We start from the raw sequence: 19,964 nt of genomic DNA, 5'->3' as shown, positions 1-19,964 counted from the left end.
AGAGAGATGGAGGGTTCATGTAAAGACAAGCATATTTGCCTCATACTAGAGCCCCCTTAGGGGGAGAAATTGCATTATAGGATAAGCTGTCCAACAGAAAAGTAATGTGAGACACATGTAATTTTAAATTTTCTAGTACCTACATCAAACAGGTAAAGTGTAACGAGTGAAGTTAATACATGTTTTAGTGAAACCAACAAATCCAGAAGATTACGGTTGTAATCTACAAGATAAAAACTATTAATAATCTCATATTACTTTTTGAATCATATCTTCAAAATCGGTTTGCACTTTATACTTATAGCCTATCTCAATTCAGACTAGCCATGTTTGAATTGCTGGTGGCCCTTGGCTACCATACTGAACATTATCTCTAGTCAACTCCCTGGTATTTGTTTGCACCTTTACATTTGCCTCAGAACTTCTTTTATAGTGGGATCTAAAAGCATGCAACACCTTTCTACAGAAGTCATAGTTGCTCACTAACTAGCTGTTCATGTTGAACATAAAGGAAAAGGGATGTGGAGATGCCGAAAGAAATCACTCTCTTCCTAAGATAATTTGTATCAGATGAGTCATTTTTCCATTTCCTCCTTTCTATACTTCCATGCATTTGGAAGATTTTAAGCTTTCAATTACTACCCTTAAATTTTTAAGATTCATGAAGGTTGTAGTGAAAATTGAAGCTAGAATCTCTTATTTTTATTTTAAAGCCACCAAAATTAACATTCTAATAGGTTTTAGCACTCAATCTTATATATACACTTACACAAAAATACAGCAATTCACTACCTCATTTATTACATTTTATAAAACCTGTGGTATTACAAGAATATAAAAATTGCAGATTTCTTTCATAAAGATACAAACAAAACCTAAATCATGTATTAGCAAAAACAAATCCAGTATTGCACAAAAAAAGTTATAGTGGCTTATTTCAGAAATTTGTATTATATTTAAAAATTGAAACAAGTCAATGTAATCCAGTAACAGAATAAAAACAACACACAATTATCTCAACTGTTAAGAGACAATAGCTATTGAAATCAATCTTCCATTCAGTATAAAAACTTTCAGCAAATTAAGACAACTTCCTAAGTTTGATCCCCTACATGACCAAAAAAGGAGAAAAAAACCTCTATCCAAATTCCATACCATGATTAATAGTAAAAGGTTGAAAGTTATCCCCACCCATCTCAAGATCTGTAATTACTTACTGAAAGATGTTCATTGTCACAAGCAGGTGTATTCTAGAACTGACTGATGTTCAAAGAAAAAGCAGAAAGAATGCAGAGCAGAGAAGGTCAGAAAGGAGATGTGAGGTGTGGGTGAGCCTTAAAAGGCACTGCTCAGGTGTGGGTGGGACAGCAGAGCATTCAAGAGCTTGGGCGGCGCAGGGTCATTGGGACAACACAGTTGCAAGGATTAAAATATGGACAAAGAGTGGTAGGAAAGTAATATTTAGTGAAGGTGTAGATGGGAAAGCCGTGGTTTGTTACATTAAAAAAGGAGACAGTGCCAGCCTCATAGTCTAAGAAAATGCCAACGCGGCGAGGGGGCACTGTCATGGAGAGGAGCAGGGAACTGGAAGAGTCCTCATAGGCTCTATATTCATGTTTATGATGTAACCCGATTACCCAGTATCCATTCTGAGGTTGGTATCCGGAGTAGACATTCCACTTCTTCACAAACGGGTTGAAAGAGAATGGAGGTCCTGCTGAATGGCTGCACACCCCCAGGATCCAGTCAGTCTTCTTGGTCACATCTACCTCCCAGTAATGTTTTCCTGAGGAGAAGAGTTGAGAGCCCAAAACACTACAGTCATGGTGCTCTTCCACGTGAGACTCAGACAGCTTGGCGCCCACAAATCTCACCTGTCTCCGGTTTTTAGACAGGACAAGATTTAAATTAGCTGTGTGTGGATTCAGAGTCACGTCCACTGTGGGAAAAGGTACAACATCAGCCAATGAGGATGAGTGCATGGGTCTTATCACATGGAAGCAGGTGGTAGGAACTGGAACTCTGGGGTGGGGGATGGGCAGAAGGGTCACCAGCTTACACCTGAGAATGTGTGTGGGGAATATCTGGGGAGCACCAGGACATGGCAGCTCAAAGAGGCCTTGGTTCTACTTACCCCAGTAGCTTTGGACATCTGTTAGCTCTGTAATGACAAAAAAGTCAATCATGTATAGAACCAACAGCCTCAGGTCTGATGTCTCTTTCCCCCCACCTGACTGAGGGGTATGGCAAGGAATTCTGTGAGGATGGGAGCTGGCCATTTTATTCCCAGCAAACATGAACTGCATCTCCTTTGCACATTATGTCTCACCTATATGATCCCCTCTTTGCCGCTATTCCCAAACACCAACTATATCCTCTCCTCTGCTTGCTTCTTACTACTACAATAATCCCACATTCAAATACTCTCTCCTCAATTTCCTCACCTCTGACCACTCGTAGCATCTTTTTCAGATTTGGGGCTCGAAACACACTCTTCAGCTTGGTGGGGAGATCTTCTGGCTTCTTCAGAGTCCAGTACTCACTCCTAGAGAACAGACTCTGTGAATCTCCTACACGGCTGACCCGTATGGGTTCCTGCAGCACTGCTGCCCTTCATCCCCCAGCCCCCTAACGAGCATCATTCCACAAGAGCCCTGATACTGCAGGCAGAAGAAATGAACAAGAAACTAGCTGCTCACTATCTGTGTAAACTTTGATAAGAATTGGCCCCTTAAAGCCTCCTTTTCTTTGTTTTTATATAAGATGTAATAATTTTTCCTTCTCTTTCTGCTTATCTCAGGGGCTGTATAAAATTCAATAAAATAATGGCTGCAAAATCCTTTGCTTAAAAAAAAAAGAAAAGAAAAAACCCACTAAAATATTTAAATTGTCAGTGACTACTGAGAGGGTCTATCATATCACAAGGGGCCAGAAATGTGTCTTGACAGGCAGAACACCAGGAAACCTGCTACTGGGGCTTTGAGAGCATCAAGTAAAGGGCTGCTTTCTGAAAACTTTTTGACTTTAAGCCTTAGATGTTCCCAGGGACTTAAAAAGAAAAGCCTTCAGAACAGCATCTTAAGAATTCACTGTCTCTTAGGATTCACTTAAATTTAGGAATATGCCAGTTGGAGAAAGAAGAGAGCCCCATCTCCAGGCTGAGAGTACAGACTTCAGAAGAGACAAGACTCCGTATTTCACCAGTCTGTGAGGAACTCTAAGCTGCCTAGGATGTGGACAACTTTTGAAGTCACCTTCAAGAATGAGACTCTAGAGTATGGGATAAAGAGAATATGTTTTGATGTCAGGCCACAGCCACTCTTCTCAAATAATTCAGGTCTATGTTGTCATTGGAATTGAGAAAAATGGAAGTGTAAGGAGAATGAGGTAGCAAGACATGGACTGTTCCAAAGCCAAGAGAGAAAAGGAAATTCCAGGCTGATATCCCAAGACCTAAATTGTGGACCCTGGGAAACAATGCAGATAGGAAAATTCCCTCTGATAAAATACATGGGCAATGACAAGCCCTGTGCATTTTGAGGTAGCCATAAACTACTAGAGTCAGGGCTGGAAACAGATACGGATGTTTGTGGGGAAAAAAGTTCCAACACAGGGTACTAGGACAATCAATGATACTGCAACCTTTTATTCTTATGGGCACTACAGTTTGTGACCTCCCGTTACCCTAATTCTCCTACCACAGAAACCAGGTCATCACTCCCTTTATCTTGGAATACTCCCAAATTCTCATGATGAGTAACTTAAAACCCACAGTCCTAATCTTCCCTGCCTTGTGATTTTTTTTCCTTTTCCCAATGACCACAAGGTAAACTCTGTGGGTGGCTGCAGGAATCTGTCACCCCAAAGGAACCACCTTGTGTTCTCCTGCACCTACCTTTCTGTGACATCACTCACATCCTAGGGAAGAAAGAGACAGGGTTAACACAAGCAAATAATGAAGGGTTAAGTCAATGCGTCACAGGCCCTGTCCTCTAGTAAAGCCTCATCCAGGTTCCTTACCCCATGCCCACCGCGCCATGATACAAGGGGAACACTGATGGCCCCAATGTGGAGGCCACGAGGTAGAGATCATAACTCAAGAGCACACTGTCCCTGAGATCCCATGTAGGGATGTGAGAACTGGTACGAATCACTCATTAGTACCTTTATTTTTACAACTCTGTGTCTGTTTGTGTGTAATGTAATATACGTACATCACCTGCATTTGCCAGACATGGTGCCTGGTCCCATGATTAAGTCATAATTTCTGTCCTCATACACTTCATTTTGGTTGCTGATGACACAGGGGTCTTAAATGTGGTTGTTTCATAAACCTCACCTCCTGTAACCCACTATGTCCCCTTTGCTGATATCTATTTTTCTTGATTTCAACACACACACACACACACACACATACACATACATGTTGATTCCAAACTCTACTTCTCATATCCACAGGCACCACCAACTCAAGATTTGTGAAGGAAAACTTACTTTTCCTGCAACCATGAGGTCTCCTCCATTATCTCCCACCTTCCTCAAGGACACCAGCATCCACACATCACCAAAGGTAAGTACTGCCCTAAAAACCGCCTTATATTCATTCACCCTGATGTCCCATCTTGGGCCAAACCAGTCCATTTCTCATCCTTAACTTGTTTTAGCCACCAGCTTTTCAAGGTTATCATGGCCACTATCTGCCTCCTTTGAACAGAATTATCTCATAGCCTATTTGGTCTCCCTAACTGCTGCTTGGTACACTTCAGTGACTGATGGTTTGATTTGTGTAACACAGGAGTAACTATTGAAACTACTTTTGATTGCATTTAACAGAAACACTATTCAAGTTGCCCCAAATATGGAAAGTGATAGAGTAGAGGCGGTAAATATGTCAACTTACACAAAATATCTAGGATTTTAAGGCTTAGTTATATGGAGGAACTCAAATGATCCAATCAAGGGCCACTGCATGGCTATTTCTTCTATGGGTTATTTCTGATGGTTTACATTTTGAAACTTGAAAGCTGCAGGCTTATATCTGGCTACCAAATCTTAATGAGCAACAGTATCGCACAGCCATGGAAAAGAGAAGGAAGAATGTGTCTATGATGGGCAAGCTCTAGAAAAACTGACTATGACATAACACTCAAATTAAAATGTCCTCTGGGCAGTCATATTAATGGGTGTGAGTGTCTACACAGATGCCTGGACTAGCAACATAAATTGATGATCCCTCTGAACTTATGGAGCAATGTTTATAGCTTGAGGAGTCTGGGAAGGGGGCTAGAACTGGGTGGGAAGGGGGAAAACTTTAGGGTAATCCAACATCAAAGATGGAAATAAAAGGGCAAAAAGAATGAAATAAAGATGTGAAAACACAAGCAAATAATGAAGAAAAGCGCCAATAGGTAGAAAGTAACTACCCACTGACTCTAATATTAGGGCCCAAGAGTAAGTATAGAGATGATTATTATACCAGCAAAAGGAGAGAAAGAGGAAATTAAATGACAAACAGAAAATAAGGAAGAGCCTGAAGGTTCCAGAATGTCACAAGGTGCTTCCTACCTCAACTTTAGTCACACTATTCACTCTATATAAAAACCAGCTCTTCAGATTTTAACCTAAGTTCAACTGCAACCATCCAATCTCTCTAGAGTTGACATCTTTCTCTGTGCTGACCTACATACACACACACCAGTGCCCAGTCTTCTTTGTATCCTAAAAGACCAGTTCAAACTCTGATTATGACGTGTTAAATGATTCTGCCCTAGAGAAGAGAGTGAAAGAAAAGAAGGGCTGGTGATTAGACAAGAATCTCTGAGTAAACTTGAGTTTGCTATGTGTTCACCGGTAACTAAGCTGGGTGAAAATATATGACAAATCACAAAAGAGTTTCAGAGACAACAGGTACCCAATGGCCAGTGATTCTTAACAGGGAGGAGGTGGAAGATGTTCCCCCAGGAGACATTTGGCAATGTCTGGAGGGTTTGTTGTCACAGCTGCGGGTGGGTGCTACTGGTGTCTAGTACGGAGAGGCCAGGGACGCTGCTACATCCTACAACGTATGGGACAGCCTCTCACAGCAACTTTTCTGGCCCAAAATATCAGTAATTCCAAGACTAATTAATGCTGCCATAGAATATCACTGGACACACATTTTCTCTGCAATATTAAATGACGTTTGGACCACCTTTTATACATAATAAATAAAAGCGAGACACTCTTTTAGCAGTTGTACTTCTAATTACCTATGCTTTATTCATAACCTCTGGACAGCTGAATAAGGCACTCCAGGGTGGAAGGAATTTTCTCCATGCCCCCATGAGGATGTGAGTCCCATGTCACGAGGGCAGGAAAGTTAGTTTCTCTGTGCCCTGACTCTTGGGTTGGGGGCTTCTTAGTGAGTCTTACCTGCAGCAGCTCCATTGTGGACCCCTGACACCGACGTTCCAGGTCTGAGATGAGCTCCTTCAGTGCCTGGCTCTGGTGAACTAGCTCATCCTCAGCCTCTTCTATAATACTGAGCCCCTTCCTCTCTTCCTCTTCCAGCTTTTTCAGTTGCCGCTGCTCCTCTTTGTCCAGGATGCTTCTCAACTGATTAAACTCTGTCTGGATCCGGTGTCTTTCAGGTTCCAGCTGGTTCTTCAAGTTCATGGAAGAGAAAAAAAACAGGCTGCTAGTCTGTGGAGTTGAGGGTCTCCCCTCTAAGCCGTGTGGAGTCAGGCTCAGCACTGTTTTCCTGGCTGGGTCTCACTGGTGGAGGAGGCATTAAGGGGAAGAAAGTCCTGCAAAACCTGGTTCTTCAATCCCACCCTCCACTCTTCCCAGAACATTAGCCTTGGGCAGCCTTACTGAGGCTTCCTGGATACACACTGTGATTCCTGGTTGAGGTTTCGATTTCCGGCATCCTCTGGGGCCCCCCATGCCTCTAAAGCAGCCTCCCTGTCCAATTCTGAGTGTGACGGTAGTGATGACTGGCCTGAGTCTAACCTGCCTTTCCAAGTTTCAGAGCTTGAAACTGTATGCTAATGTCCATGTTTCCTTTCCTATATGATTGTCATTAAAAAACAAACAAACAAAAAACAACCAACCAAACAAAAAATGCTAAATTCCCTTTTGATATGTTTATTTTCTCAATATCCCTTTTCTCTCCCCTGCCTGGCACCGAGAACAACAACCTTCTTTGGAAAGGTTGCAGTGAAGGAATAGGCAAAGGGCAGCTCTTCTAGCCAAGCTGGGAACAGACAGGACCAGGTTTCTTTGCCCTTGGCTCCCATTCCCTGCCCTGCTTCCCAAGACACCTTCAGGAACAGTCTCTCTTACTTTCCAGGATGTCCTCCTTGCTATGATAACAGCTTTTAGTTTCTCAGCTTCCTGCTGCTCTTGCCTCAGCCTCTTCAGAGACTCCTGGAACTTCTCCTGGAACAGACACACCCAGTCAAGCAAGGTTCAGTGTCAAATTGTCTCAGTGACTAGACAAGGAATGAATGGGATAGAGTATGCTAATCTCCTAAGAAGCCTGTCTTGCTCTAGAATAAAAAAAACAAAGAAAGTCAAACTATCTTTTATATACAGGAACAGATACCAGTGGAAATAGGATGATTCTTTTTCCTCCCAGGGCAAGAACCTGACCACTTCAGTCTTTTATTCTGTTGCTGACATAACATCCTCCCCTTAGTTAATCCACAAGCCTCTTCTTTGCCCCCAGCAGCATCCTTTAGTTAAAAGGCCATGCAGAGCTGATCCTGCACAGCAAGGGAGATGGAAAGTCTCTCCTCTTGGCCAGAGGGAGTTCTCTAGATTTACTGCTCTAGCTAAATGGGAGGACTACAAAGAAATTAAACCAGAGCATGAATTAAGTTTCCTGCCCAGAACTCTGTTCCTCCCTACTTTCCTTCCATGTGGGCTCCCACCTGGTACTCCTGGGCAACCTCCTCCATGAGGAACGTGTGGTGACCTCGATGCTCCTGAGACCGCTCACAAAGCCAGCAAATTAGCTTCCCATCCTCCTTACAGAAGAGCTGGAGTTTCTCGCCATGATGTGCACAAAGAATCACCTTCAGCTGCCTCCCTGCACCCAGTGCCGCCTCTCTGAGCCTCTCTGCTATGTTGGCCAGGTGCCGATTAGGCCGCAGGTTCCTGAGTTGGTAGCTGGCCTGACACATAGGACAGATGCTTTCTCCTTCTTGGCCAATCAGCGATTCTTTGCTATTCTCTGTGATGCAGGCTTGACAGAAGCTGTGGCCACAGTCTATGCTCAAGGGTTCCGTCAGGAGCTCCAGGCAGATGGGGCAGGTCACCTCATCTCGTATGTCCACCAGTACTGTTGAAGTCAGTGCAGCCATTCTTCTGGCTCCTACCCGCCCAGGCCTGGCTTCAACGGTACTTACAGAATCCTGGGTAGATATGCAAACAGAATAGGATCAGAGTAAGAAAATGAGAGAGAGAAAAAAGGGGGATGCTGACTATCCTGGAGTAAGAGGTCAGACACTTGGGGTAACAAGGGCTTCTCATTCCACTTCAAATACATTCTTTACCGCAGCTCATATTGGACATGAATGTGCAACCTCACCAGAGCAAAGATTGTAATTTCCTTTTGCTCCTACTGGATGGACAAATGGAAGACCTGGAAAGGAGTGGCCTTGGGTGAGACACCACCTGCCTAACCTCTTCTCAGTCCACCAAACACCCCTTCAATGTTAAAGCACCAAAACACGCTGCTGTCTCAGGACTTTTGCACTTGCTGTTCCTGCTTCCCCTAGATACCTGGCTTCAGTCAGCTCTCTCCTTACATGCTCCCTTGTCCCAGGGGCCTGCTCTGTTGAGCCTAGCTAAGGCTCAGCTGCCCACACAATCACTCTCAATACACTTACCTGCTGGATTTTTCTTATTACCACCTAATATATAACTTTAATAGTGTGAACTCTCACCAGAATACAGACTCCATGGGATCAGAGACCTCGTTTTTGTTTGCTACTGTATCCTCCCACCTACCACACTGTCTGCCCTACAAGTCCTCATCTTTTAAGGAATAAGAAGTTGAAGAATGCAACTTCTTCATTCCTCCACAGATTAGGCCTTTCTCATGAGCCTTTATACTTCTCTTTGCCATCGCTGGGGCATGGCTCTCAGTATCTAATCTCCAAGACCAAAGGGTATCATTTACTGTGAGGCCTGTGTTCTACACAGAGCCCTCTCATCCCTATCCTAGGACCCCAAAGAAACAATGACCATAATAACATGAGGTAGTATTTTTACAACTAACACTTTCATAACCAGTTGCGATTTAGAAATCACATTCCCCTGCTTTCTTTATCCCTCATGGGAAAACTTGGAATAAGTAAGAATATGTTTGGCCCTTTGATAATGAAATAGAGAAATTAAATGATGTTATAAAAATCACACATCTTGTAAGTTGTAGAGTTGGCATAGCTTAACACATCCATATTCCTAGTTCAAAGCTCTGTCCTCAACCTCCTAATTTTAAGCAGAAAGTTAAATGGTAAAGGTGGTATAAGACAGGCACAGACCTGGTGTTTTAGGAGTGTGAAAATAGGAAAGTTCTCATTTGGAGAAGGAAATTTCACCAGGGCCTGTCATAAACTTTGATAGGACCACTAGGGGGCCACATGTGGGGGGAAGAGGGGACAGGTAGAAAGGTGAAGGAACACACATGCCAGTGATAGAACAGTCCACAGAAAAAAGACTTGAGGAGAAGGTATACATACAGGTGGAGTGGCTGGAACAAAGGTCTTACAGCATTTTGGAAAAGCAGGAGAAAAGTGTAAACATGGAGGGAAGGGAGGAATAAAGCACTGATCCATGCCACAACATCAATGGACCTTGATAACATGCTAAATGAACGAAGCCAAACACAAACGCCACATATTATATTACTTCATTTATATTAAATGGGAAGAGACTGTTAATGGGTTTGGGATTTCTTCTAGGGGTGATGAAATATTCTGGAATTACATAGTGGTGCTGGTTGAACAGCTTGGTGATTATACCCCCCCAAATCAAATTGCTTGCACATCTTTTAAGGGTGAATTTTATGGTTTTTGAATAATATATTAACAAAAAATGAATGAGGAAAGAAAAAATGAGGGGTAGGCTAGCTTGTGTCTTCTGGTTCAGAATTCTCCCCAATCACAGCGTTTACACAGGCATGCCAAGGGAGAAAACCTAAGAGTCGAGCCTGGTACTACAGCTGGCCTGGGAAAATAACAATGAATGAAATACAGAGCACTCTACAAGGAGGTATACCATTTAGACTTCCACAGGGGGCAGATCTGCTTTCGAAGACATTAGACAAAAACAATCATGATTAATTCAGACAAGTATGTATGCATGAAAATGTTTGTGTTAAGGAAGAGTGGAAGAAAGGCAGAAAATAATCATAGATGCCATTTTCTGATTACTTTTTATGTGCTAGGCAATGGCTGAATTCTTTATAGGCATTATATACTATAACCCCACAATAATTCTTTCAGGTCCGAATCCTGAATATAACAGTGTCTAGCTTTGGAACAAGAAATCTAGAAGCTTGCCTAAGTAGACAACTCAAGGTGCTAGAGTTTATTCTAACTTTATTTTTTGTCTGTATTGAGGACGTTAAGATAAATGTCCTTATTAAAAAGCATCTTTAGTCTCATTCTTGGAAGTTTTCAATAGTTACATTATATTACTGTTGCCTTGCAAGACATTGAGAATTTTTTTAGTTCTCTCTTTCTTTTTACCATTCCGGCAATGAATCACTTTCATTGGAAGCCATTTGTTCTGCTTGCCTAACTGAAGCCTTGTTTGGGCTGTTTAAGAAGAGCCCGCTCACAAACACACCACATAGTTGAAGGCACACTGTTAGTGCCCTGGTCCCAACTGTGACCCTCGTGTGCAGGAGAGGACACAGGAGGGCTGAGAGCAAGTGTAATTTCATAATTTTTCTTGGTCTAGCCCCCTCACAAATGCAGATATACATTTATATACAATATGGTACGTGTGGGTATAATTTGAGATAACAAGGTCCTGTCATTTGTACCAAATGGGGGATAAACATCCTCAAACTACCTGCAAGAATAACACACCGTTACAAAAGGAAGGGCTGAAGAAACTGTCCAAGAATAAGAAAAACATTCTGTGAAACACAGCATGCACAGGTGTGCAGGGTGAGTACAGGGCACTGCCTGGAGGCCAAGTTGAAAACAAAAACCTCGTGCTTCCACCTAGTGTCTGCTGGTGCTCTTGCAGGTCCTGGACCTGTTCACTAGCTTTGTCCAGTTTACTAACAGCAATGCCAAGAGTTAGTATTAAAAGTCTGTTATGTGTCAGGCAATAATCTAATTATTATACATAATAGAACTCAAGAATTCCTTATAACACCAAGTTTCCCTTTAATCCCATTTCACAGTTGCATAAACTAAGGCACAGAGAGGCTAGGAAGCTAGTCCAAGTGGTAGATCCAGGATTTGAATGCAGGTGCTCAGGCTACAGAGCCATTGTTCTTACTTTTCCTCCCTATTCCTCTTTTCTATAAAGGTTCCAGAATAAAACTGTTAACAAATTAAGGAAACCAAGCAACTAACTGGTATCACACAGCATTTATCTATCATCTAAGATACTAATGTTTAACCAAATTAGTCACATGTATGGACAATGGACACTTAGTTGATTTAATATTTCCTTACGTACCTACATAGCCTCGCTTAGAACACCATAATATGAGGGTTTTTCACCTTTACAGAATTGGGATTATGGGGGCATCTCCCAGAGCTTAGCAGATGAATCCAACAGATGAACAATTAACTTTATAATGGGATTAAAATCATAACTTCCTGCTGAGTTCATAGATAAACTTGATGTTGGCACTGGGGCGTTACAAAAGAAACAAAACTGCTATTTTATAAAATTTTAATGTTAAAAATAACTGTTTGAAAAGGTCAATAAAATACACAAATCTTCAGCCAGGCTAAATAAGAAAAAAGAGAGGACACAAATTGCTAATAATAGAAATGAAAGGAGAGACATCACTTACCACTACAAATTCTATGGACACTAAAAGCATAATAAAGGACTAATATAAAAAATTCTATGTCCACAAATTTGATAGCCTAAATAAAAAGGACTAGTTCCCTGAAAGACATAATTTTCCAAAACTCATGTAAGAATAGACAATGCTGTACCCTGGCTGGTGTGGCTCAGTGGACTGAGCACTGGCCTGTGAACCAAAGGGTTTCAGGTTTTCTATTCCTAGTCAGGACACATGCCTGGATTGTGGGACAGGTCTCCAGTAGGGGGCATGCAAGAGGCAACCACACATTGATATTTCTCTCCCTCTCTTTCTCCTTCACTTCCCTTTCCCTCTCTCTTTTAAAAGAGAAAAAAATAAAATTTTTAAAAATATTTTTCTTCTTCTTCTTCTTCTTTTTTTTTTTTTTTTGAGAGAGTGGAAGGGAAGCAGAAAGAGAGGGAGAGAAACATCAATGTGTGGTTGCCTCTCACATGGCTCACAGTGGGGACCTGGCCCACAACCCAGGCATATGCCCTGACTGGGAATTGAACTGTATCCCTTTGGTTCACAGCCCACACTCAATCCACTGAGCTACACCAGCCAGGGCAAATAAATAAAATCTTTAAAAAAAAGAATAGACAATTTTATAAGCCTATTTCTATTAAAGAAATTGAATCAATAATTACTAACCTTCCAATATACAAAGTAACAGTTCCAGATGGGTTAACCTGTGAATTTTATGAAAAGATTTAACATTAACACCAATTTTCTACAATCTCTTTTGGAAGGTAAGTAGAAGTGCTTAACTTATATATTCTGAGGCCAGCGCAGTCCTAATACCAGTATCTTGAATATAAATTAGACTCAACAATAAGAGAATAAAAAGTTCTAGTTACAGAATGAGCCACAGACCTTAACAGACACCAACAAAGAAGGTATACAGATGGGAAATAAGCAGGAAAGATTCTCTGCATCTTATGTTATCAGAGAAATGCAAATGGAAATAAGCACATTTGCGAGAAGGCTACAGACCAGCATCTCTCATTAACATAGATGCAAAATTCCTCAACAAAATATGTGCCAATCAAATCCAACAATGTATAAAAAGAATTATACACAATGACCAAGAGGGATCTATCCCAGGCATGCAAGGCTGATTCAAATTTTAAAAATAAATTAATGTTAAAAAAGAAAAATCACATAATCATATCAGTTGATGCAGAAAAAGTATTTGACAATTCCAATGCCCATTTATAATAAAATCTCAGTTAAAAAGGAATTTTTTCAACTTGATAAAGCATATCATCTACAAAAACCATACAACTAGCACTGTGTTTAATGATGAGAACATGAAGCTTTCCCACTAAGATAGAGTATAAAGCAAGTATGCCACCTCTCACCCTCCTTTTCAACATCATACTAAATGTGCTAGCTAATGGGGTGGGATACGAAAGAGAAATAAAGGTATATAAACTGGGAAGAAAAAAAACCTTTTTGTTCACAAATGACATAATCATCTGAAACAATTAACAACAAAAAAACCCCTCCTCGAACCAATAAGTGATTTCAGTAAGATCGCAGTCAATCGCTTTCCTCTATACCAGCAATGAACAGTGCAATTTAAAATGAAAAATGTAACACATTACATTAGTACCCCCAAGAGGAAATACTTGGGTATAAATCTACAAAACATGTATAGGCTCTATATAAAGAAAGGACAAAACTCTGATGAACAAACTCAAAGAACTACATAAGTGGAGAGCTATTTCATATGTATGTCAATATAGCAACTACAACTTGGTCTACAGGTTTAATGCAATCCCACTGAAAATCCCACAAGGTATTTAACAGATATCAGTAAACTGATTCTAAAGTTTATATGATTAGGCTAAAGACCCAAAATAGTCAACATATATTTTTTAAAAAAGAAAAAAATTGGAGGACTGATGCTATCCAAAGTCAAGACTTTCTGTAAAGATACAGTAGTTAAGGCAATGTGGCACTGGCAGAAGAACAGACAAATAGATAAATGAAATAAAACAAGTTCAGAAATATATCCCCATACAGTCCACTAGTCTTGGCAAAGGATCAAAGGTGATACATGAGACCAAGGATAGTTTCTTAAACAAATAGGGCTGGAACAACTGGACATCCATATGAAAAAAAATTCATTTAAATATACCCTTATTCTCTTTACCAAAATTAACTCAAAATGGATAGATCATTGACCTAAATGTATAAAACAAAACTAAAACTCCTGGAAGTTAGCACAGAAAAAAGTCTAGATGACCTTTGGTATGGTGATACCTTCTTAGATATAAAATAATAACACCAAAGACACAATCCATGAAATAAATAACAAGAATTTGGACTTCACTAAAATTAAAGACTTCCACTCTGCAAAAGATAATGTCAAAAGAATAAGAAGATATGCTACAGACCAAGAGAATATATTTGCAAAAGGTGCATCGGATGAAGGACTGTCATCCTAATATACATGGAACTATTTAAACCTGACAATAAGAAAACAAACTAAATTAAAAAATGAGCCAAAGACCTTAAAGGGCACCTCACAAAAGATATACAGATGACAAATAAGCACATGAAAAGATGTTCCACCTCACATGTCATCATGTCATCAGGGAAATGCACATTAAAACAGCAACGAGAGACATTACACACCTGCTGGAATGACCAAACCCAGGAATGCACACAGCTCCAAATGCTGGCGAGCACGTGGAGCCATGGGGGGGGGGGGGCTCATTCACTGCTGGTGCAACTGCAAAATCATGCAGCCACTTTGAAAGAGAGCTTTGTAGTTTCTTGTAAAACTTCTTACCATGTGATCCAGTCACCACGCTCCTCGGTATTCATCCCTGAAGGAGATGAAACTTATGGCTACACAAAAACCTGAACACAGATGTATATAGCAGCTTTACTCATAACTGTCAAAACTTGGAAGCAACCGTGATGCCCCTCATAGATGAATAGATAAGTACACTGTGGTATATCCAGACACAATATTATTCAGCTCTAAAAATAAATAAGCCATGAAACCATGAAGAAGCATGGAGTAAACTTAAATTCATATTACTACGTGAAAAAAAATCAATCTAAAAATACTACATACTGCAAAGTTCCAACTATATGATATTCTGGAAAAGGCAAAATGATGGAGACAAGGAAATGATCAGTGGTTGCCAGGGGTTGGGGTGAGGACATGAACAGGTAGAGCACCAAGGATTTGTCGGGCACCGAAACTACTCTGTTTGAGACTACGATGACAGATAAATGTCATTATGCACTTGTCCAAACCCACAGAAGGTACAGAACATGTAAACCAGACTATGGATGATTATGCTGGATCAGTGCAGGGGCATTAATTGTAACAAATGTAGTACTCTGGTGGGGGATGGTAACATGCATGTGTGAGGGCAGAGGGTATATGGAATATCTCTTTACTTGTCCCCTCAATTTTGCTGGGAATATAAAACCACTCTTAAGAAATTTTTGGTGATACCATACTATTTTAAGTGAAGGTCCACTACAAGTCCCCGACAAAAATATATACACATACATTTATTTCAAGCAAAAGTGTACCTGGTATACACGAATCTTTTAGGGGTGAGTTTGTTTCATAAATACAATGCAGGAATCACCAAAAACTTGAAATAATCCATAAAACTGTTAACTGGTAAATAAACAAATTGTGGTATATCCAAACAATGGCATATTACAAAACAATAATATGGAACTACTGATACATCTCAAAAGCATCATCCAAAGTGAAAGAAACTAGACAGCAAAGTTACTGTATAATTCCATTTACAAAAATTGTAGTTAAGACAAAACTATACCATTTGAAAGTAGATTAGTGGATTCCAGGGCCCAGGTATATGAGAAGGGGATGAACTAACTGTGCAGAGACACAAGGAAACATGGGGGATGATGGAAATGCCCTTTATGCATCATAATGTTGGTGGTCACACAACTATATATATGTCAAAACTCCTGGAACTCAAAACTTAAAGCTGATAACTTAGTAGATGTAAATCATAACTCATTAGAGCTGACAAAAATAAAAGAAGAAATGCAATGAGAAAAATTGAAAGCTTGGCTTCCTGAGCTTCTAAACAACAATTAGAACTGTGTTGTCCAACATGATGGTAGTTACATGTGGCTATGGAGCATTTGAAATGTGGCTAGCTGGAAATGAGATACAAATATAGAATAGGCACTGGATTCAAAGGTTTAGTAAGAGAAAATAATCTAAAATACCTCATTAAGGGTTTTATACTGATACAGTCCTAATAATATTCTGGTACATTCAGTTAAATATAATAAAATCAATTTTACCTATTTCCTCTTACTATTTAATGAGGCCCCTAGAAAGTTTAAAATTATATATGTGGCCCTATTATATTTCTTTATTTCTTTACTAGCTAATGCACCACTTTGGATAGTCAAGACAGGATTCTTGAAGAAAAAAGATGATGTAAGAGCTGTGGTCTCTTGTCAAAGGGTATAATAAAATTGAGGGTGGAGAAAAGAAATGGTGGAGGTGGGCGACAGTTAGCGAATGCAGTTAACACCGTTTGAGTAACCCTGTTCCTCATACCAGGCCCTTGACCACCAGCTGTGGATGAGTGCAGCCCACTGGAGACATGGAAGGCCGAGTCTTGGACTGAGGTCAGGTCCCAAAAGCAGCGTGAATGGACAGATGCGTCTGGCTCAGTGAGGAGCGCAGAACCCACAGCCTGAGATCCTTTTGCTAATGGTCAAATTAGCAAATGAAAGAGGCCAATTCCTGACCAAGTGGGAACAGTTAAATCAGAAAAGCCTGAATTAAAGTCAAGTGGTCTGCTAACCAGAAGCACTGGCATCTAGTAGAGCTATCTGTACAGGATCTCTAGGCATTTACCAGAACCAGTTCAGTCTCTGCACTTGAACATCTTCAGTGATTCACATGCACTTTAAAGCTTCAGAAGCAGTGCCTCAGGTAAGGCAGCCTCCTTCCCCAGTAGATGGGATTTAGGGTGCAAAATAGCCAGAAAAGGGTGGGGCTGGGGCAGGGCAGAGAATGGACTGATATTGAGATCTATTAGAACAGATTAAAATTCAGTATCAAAATGGCTTTCATAATAAAGTCAGTGACTGGGCAGGAGCTATTAAAGGTTGGACCAGGATGGAAGCAGGGACTGGGGCTCAGAATATAAATTGGGAATAACAAGGACAGAGCTGCCCCTCACCTAGGAGCTCTAGTGAAAGTGAAGTAAACATCCAAACAGGTGGCAACTGCACTTATAAAATAAATTGGGTTTCTTGTGTTTACAGGATAACAATAATTTCATCTCCATGTAGGGTTAGATTATCTAACAAGTGGCGCTCCACAAGTATTTGAATGGGCACATAATCAGCTCCAAATATTTTAAACTCACCTCAAAAGAAATCACTACCCCATTCATTTCAAAAACATTTTTATTAACTCTGCAAATTCTTACAATATTGTCCTAAACAGGTTTCTTCTCCCTGACTATTAGATAATCCATTACCTGAGATTTTTTTAAGGATAAATTATAATATATGACTTTTCCCCTGCATCTGTGAAATTCCACTTGTAATGCTGTATTTTAACCTGTTTAGATGTCAGTAGTCATATTTTCCTTGATCATCGTGCATTTTACCCTATTTTATTCTCTGTGCTATTTCAAAACGTGTGCATTTTTAAAAGGAAGGCATTGAGTTTGTCCCTAACAACTTAATAATTTGAGTAACAGCAATAGCATTATCTATTTGGCAGGCGGTCTCCTACGCATTTAAGTCTTTGCCTCACTCCTTACCAACACTCTAGGATAGAAGTATAACTGTCCACCTTATAGACTGGAAAAAAATGAAGCTCAAGAACACGTGGGGGTCACACAGCCGCGTCTGAGTAACTGAGCTAGAAATGAAACACAGACGGCAGCCAGCACCCATCACTCACGGTCTGAACCCACACATTTCTGCCTTGATTGAATGACTGGTTAAATGTCCCTAAGCTCATCTGCCGTATGTATAAAAAAGAGATAAAGTTATCTCTACCATGAGCTCCCTGGGGGAAGGGACCTCACTTCTTTCACAGCTGTCTCCTGTGCCACAAGTCACATTAAGCAGCCCAGTCACAGGGACTGGCAGACATCTCCCTGTGAAGAGCACATGGAGAGAATGAAAAACCAGGGAGCTCCAGATGCGAGCAGCACCAGGTGATCAGGCACTACAGGGCAAGCCAAGGAGTTTTAAATACATTCTGCAAGAAACAGAAGGCACTCACTTTTGCGGTGTTTTTCTGGAGCACACGCAACGCGTGGCCCCGCCCCCGTCGGAGAGAAGCAGGTCTGCTCCGCCTCCGGCCGGCAGATCTGGCTGGAGCTGGTGGCTCAGCTCCCAAATCCTCCGAGGGGAGGTCCGGGCTGCCTGGGTGGAGGATAAACGGTGCTCACTTCCTGGAGCAGAACGGCGGGAGGTGGGGGAGGGGCTGCTGACCTCTGAATCCACGCTAAGCCCCGTTTGCTCTCATTCCCCACTAGACCTTCCAAGAGCTGCCTGCCCACATTCTTTAGCTTCCAGAATCAGGGTTTAACTATCATTACTCTTTACAGTCTACTCCTAGCTCCAAAGGCACCTTATCTGGGCTCCCTTCCCAAGTTAGAGTCAACTCAAACCTGCAGTGGTCTCCTTCATTCTTCCTCCACCCTTGACCCCCCTCAACTAAACCTGGAAGGCAGGTCAAGCACTCAGGACTAGTGGGGATACTGGTGTTGGCCTGAAAATGGACTTCATTACTGACCTGGAGACTCCAGCCTGGATGAGACCAGAAGATTTGCAGCTACTACCACCCCGACCACAGCGAAAGACTCAAAGAGGCGGGGCCTCAAAGGGGAGGAGGAGATGTCGCTGATAGGGTGGATTTGCCCAGTGTTGCCTTGGGTCCTGAACTCAGGGGTGTGGTCGTCAGGGTCCCGACAGGCCCGAAGGTGTTCTCCTACTGGACTGCAAATTCTGAGGCCTTGGAGAATGCCTGAAGGTCAGAAGTGACATTTCTCAAATGTCTTCACTTTACTTTGGCTTTCCGACATCATGTCAGTGTTCAATAACATGGGTAATACACCTATACTCCATATGAATATATTAATTAAAATATCTAAGTGAGTAAGAATATCTAAAGTTATAGGAGGGAATCAGGCATTACGATGGCGTGTTTTGCAAAATGATGGCTTTGTGATGTCATGTTTTGCAAAATGAAAGAAAATTATCAATTAAAAATGACATATTTTAAAGTTATATTTCAATATTTAATTCAACCTCTATAACTGAGAGACTAAATGTTTGGTTTTAGATCATGATGAACACAGGCAAAGCTTATAAAGCCTAGGGACTGTGACTACAGGGTTTCAAAGGTACAGTGGCTCTGAAAAGAAAGGTAGGCCAAACTTCCCGCCGCAGGGACACTGAGATAAGAACCCCAACCTGGTCGGAGAAGTGGGTTGGGGGAGGGGAACGGAGCAAGAGGAGGGCATCCAGACAAGTCAAACCAGAAGGTCAGGCTAGTTGATTTCTTTCTGTTAGCATGACATTTTCAAGGTTCATTCATTTTGTATCATGTATGAGTGCTTTATTCTTTTGATGGCTGAATAATATTACAGTGTATGTATTTCCCACATTTGCATATCTATTATTCATTAATTTTTAGATATTTGATTTTTTTCTACTTTTGGGATTATTATAAATAATGTGGCTATGGATTTTCTTGCACAAGTTGTGGTTTTTTTGGGGGGTAAACATAGGTGTCTTATTTCTTTTGGGTATATACCTAAGAATAAAATTGCTGTCTTTACCGCTTTGAAGATCTTCCAGACTTTTCCAAAGCGACTGCACCATTTTATGTTCGTACCAGCAAAGTTAGAGGGTTCTTAATTTT

General features: G+C 41.1%; 1 protein-coding gene across 1 annotated transcript; it reads right to left on the bottom strand.

The window, feature by feature from the left end:
* Positions 1-990: 990 nt before the first annotated feature.
* Positions 991-18,880, bottom strand: TRIM6 (tripartite motif containing 6). Its single transcript, XM_037146300.2, has 9 exons — positions 18,834-18,880; positions 18,318-18,460; positions 7,914-8,396; positions 7,324-7,419; positions 6,412-6,642; positions 3,896-3,918; positions 2,445-2,545; positions 2,135-2,161; positions 991-1,939 (listed from the first exon to the last, which is right to left on the bottom strand). Exons 3-9 carry the CDS (start codon positions 8,343-8,345, stop codon positions 1,377-1,379), a joined length of 1,473 nt encoding a protein of 490 aa, XP_037002195.2. The 5' UTR covers positions 8,346-8,396; positions 18,318-18,460; positions 18,834-18,880; the 3' UTR covers positions 991-1,376.
* Positions 18,881-19,964: the final 1,084 nt, after the last annotated feature.

The sequence above is a fragment of the Artibeus jamaicensis genome, unplaced genomic scaffold (genome assembly GCF_021234435.1).
Source record: "Artibeus jamaicensis isolate MK-2021 breed Jamaican fruit bat unplaced genomic scaffold, CSHL_Jam_final contig_69, whole genome shotgun sequence".
Classification (NCBI taxonomy): domain Eukaryota; kingdom Metazoa; phylum Chordata; class Mammalia; order Chiroptera; family Phyllostomidae; genus Artibeus; species Artibeus jamaicensis.
This window is presented reverse-complemented; position numbering and strand designations above follow the sequence as displayed.

Excerpts from the sequence above, each read along its gene's own strand:
- TRIM6 (XM_037146300.2), bottom strand. The coding sequence starts at position 8,345 with ATGGCTGCACTGACTTCAACAGTACTGGTGGACATACGAGATGAGGTG. Across the intron at positions 2,162-2,444 it reads GATGCTACGAGTGGTCAGAG|AGCTAACAGATGTCCAAAGC; the intron begins GTGAGGAAATTG and ends TTGTCATTACAG. Across the intron at positions 1,940-2,134 it reads AGATGTCCAAAGCTACTGGG|TGGACGTGACTCTGAATCCA; the intron begins GTAAGTAGAACC and ends CTTTTCCCACAG.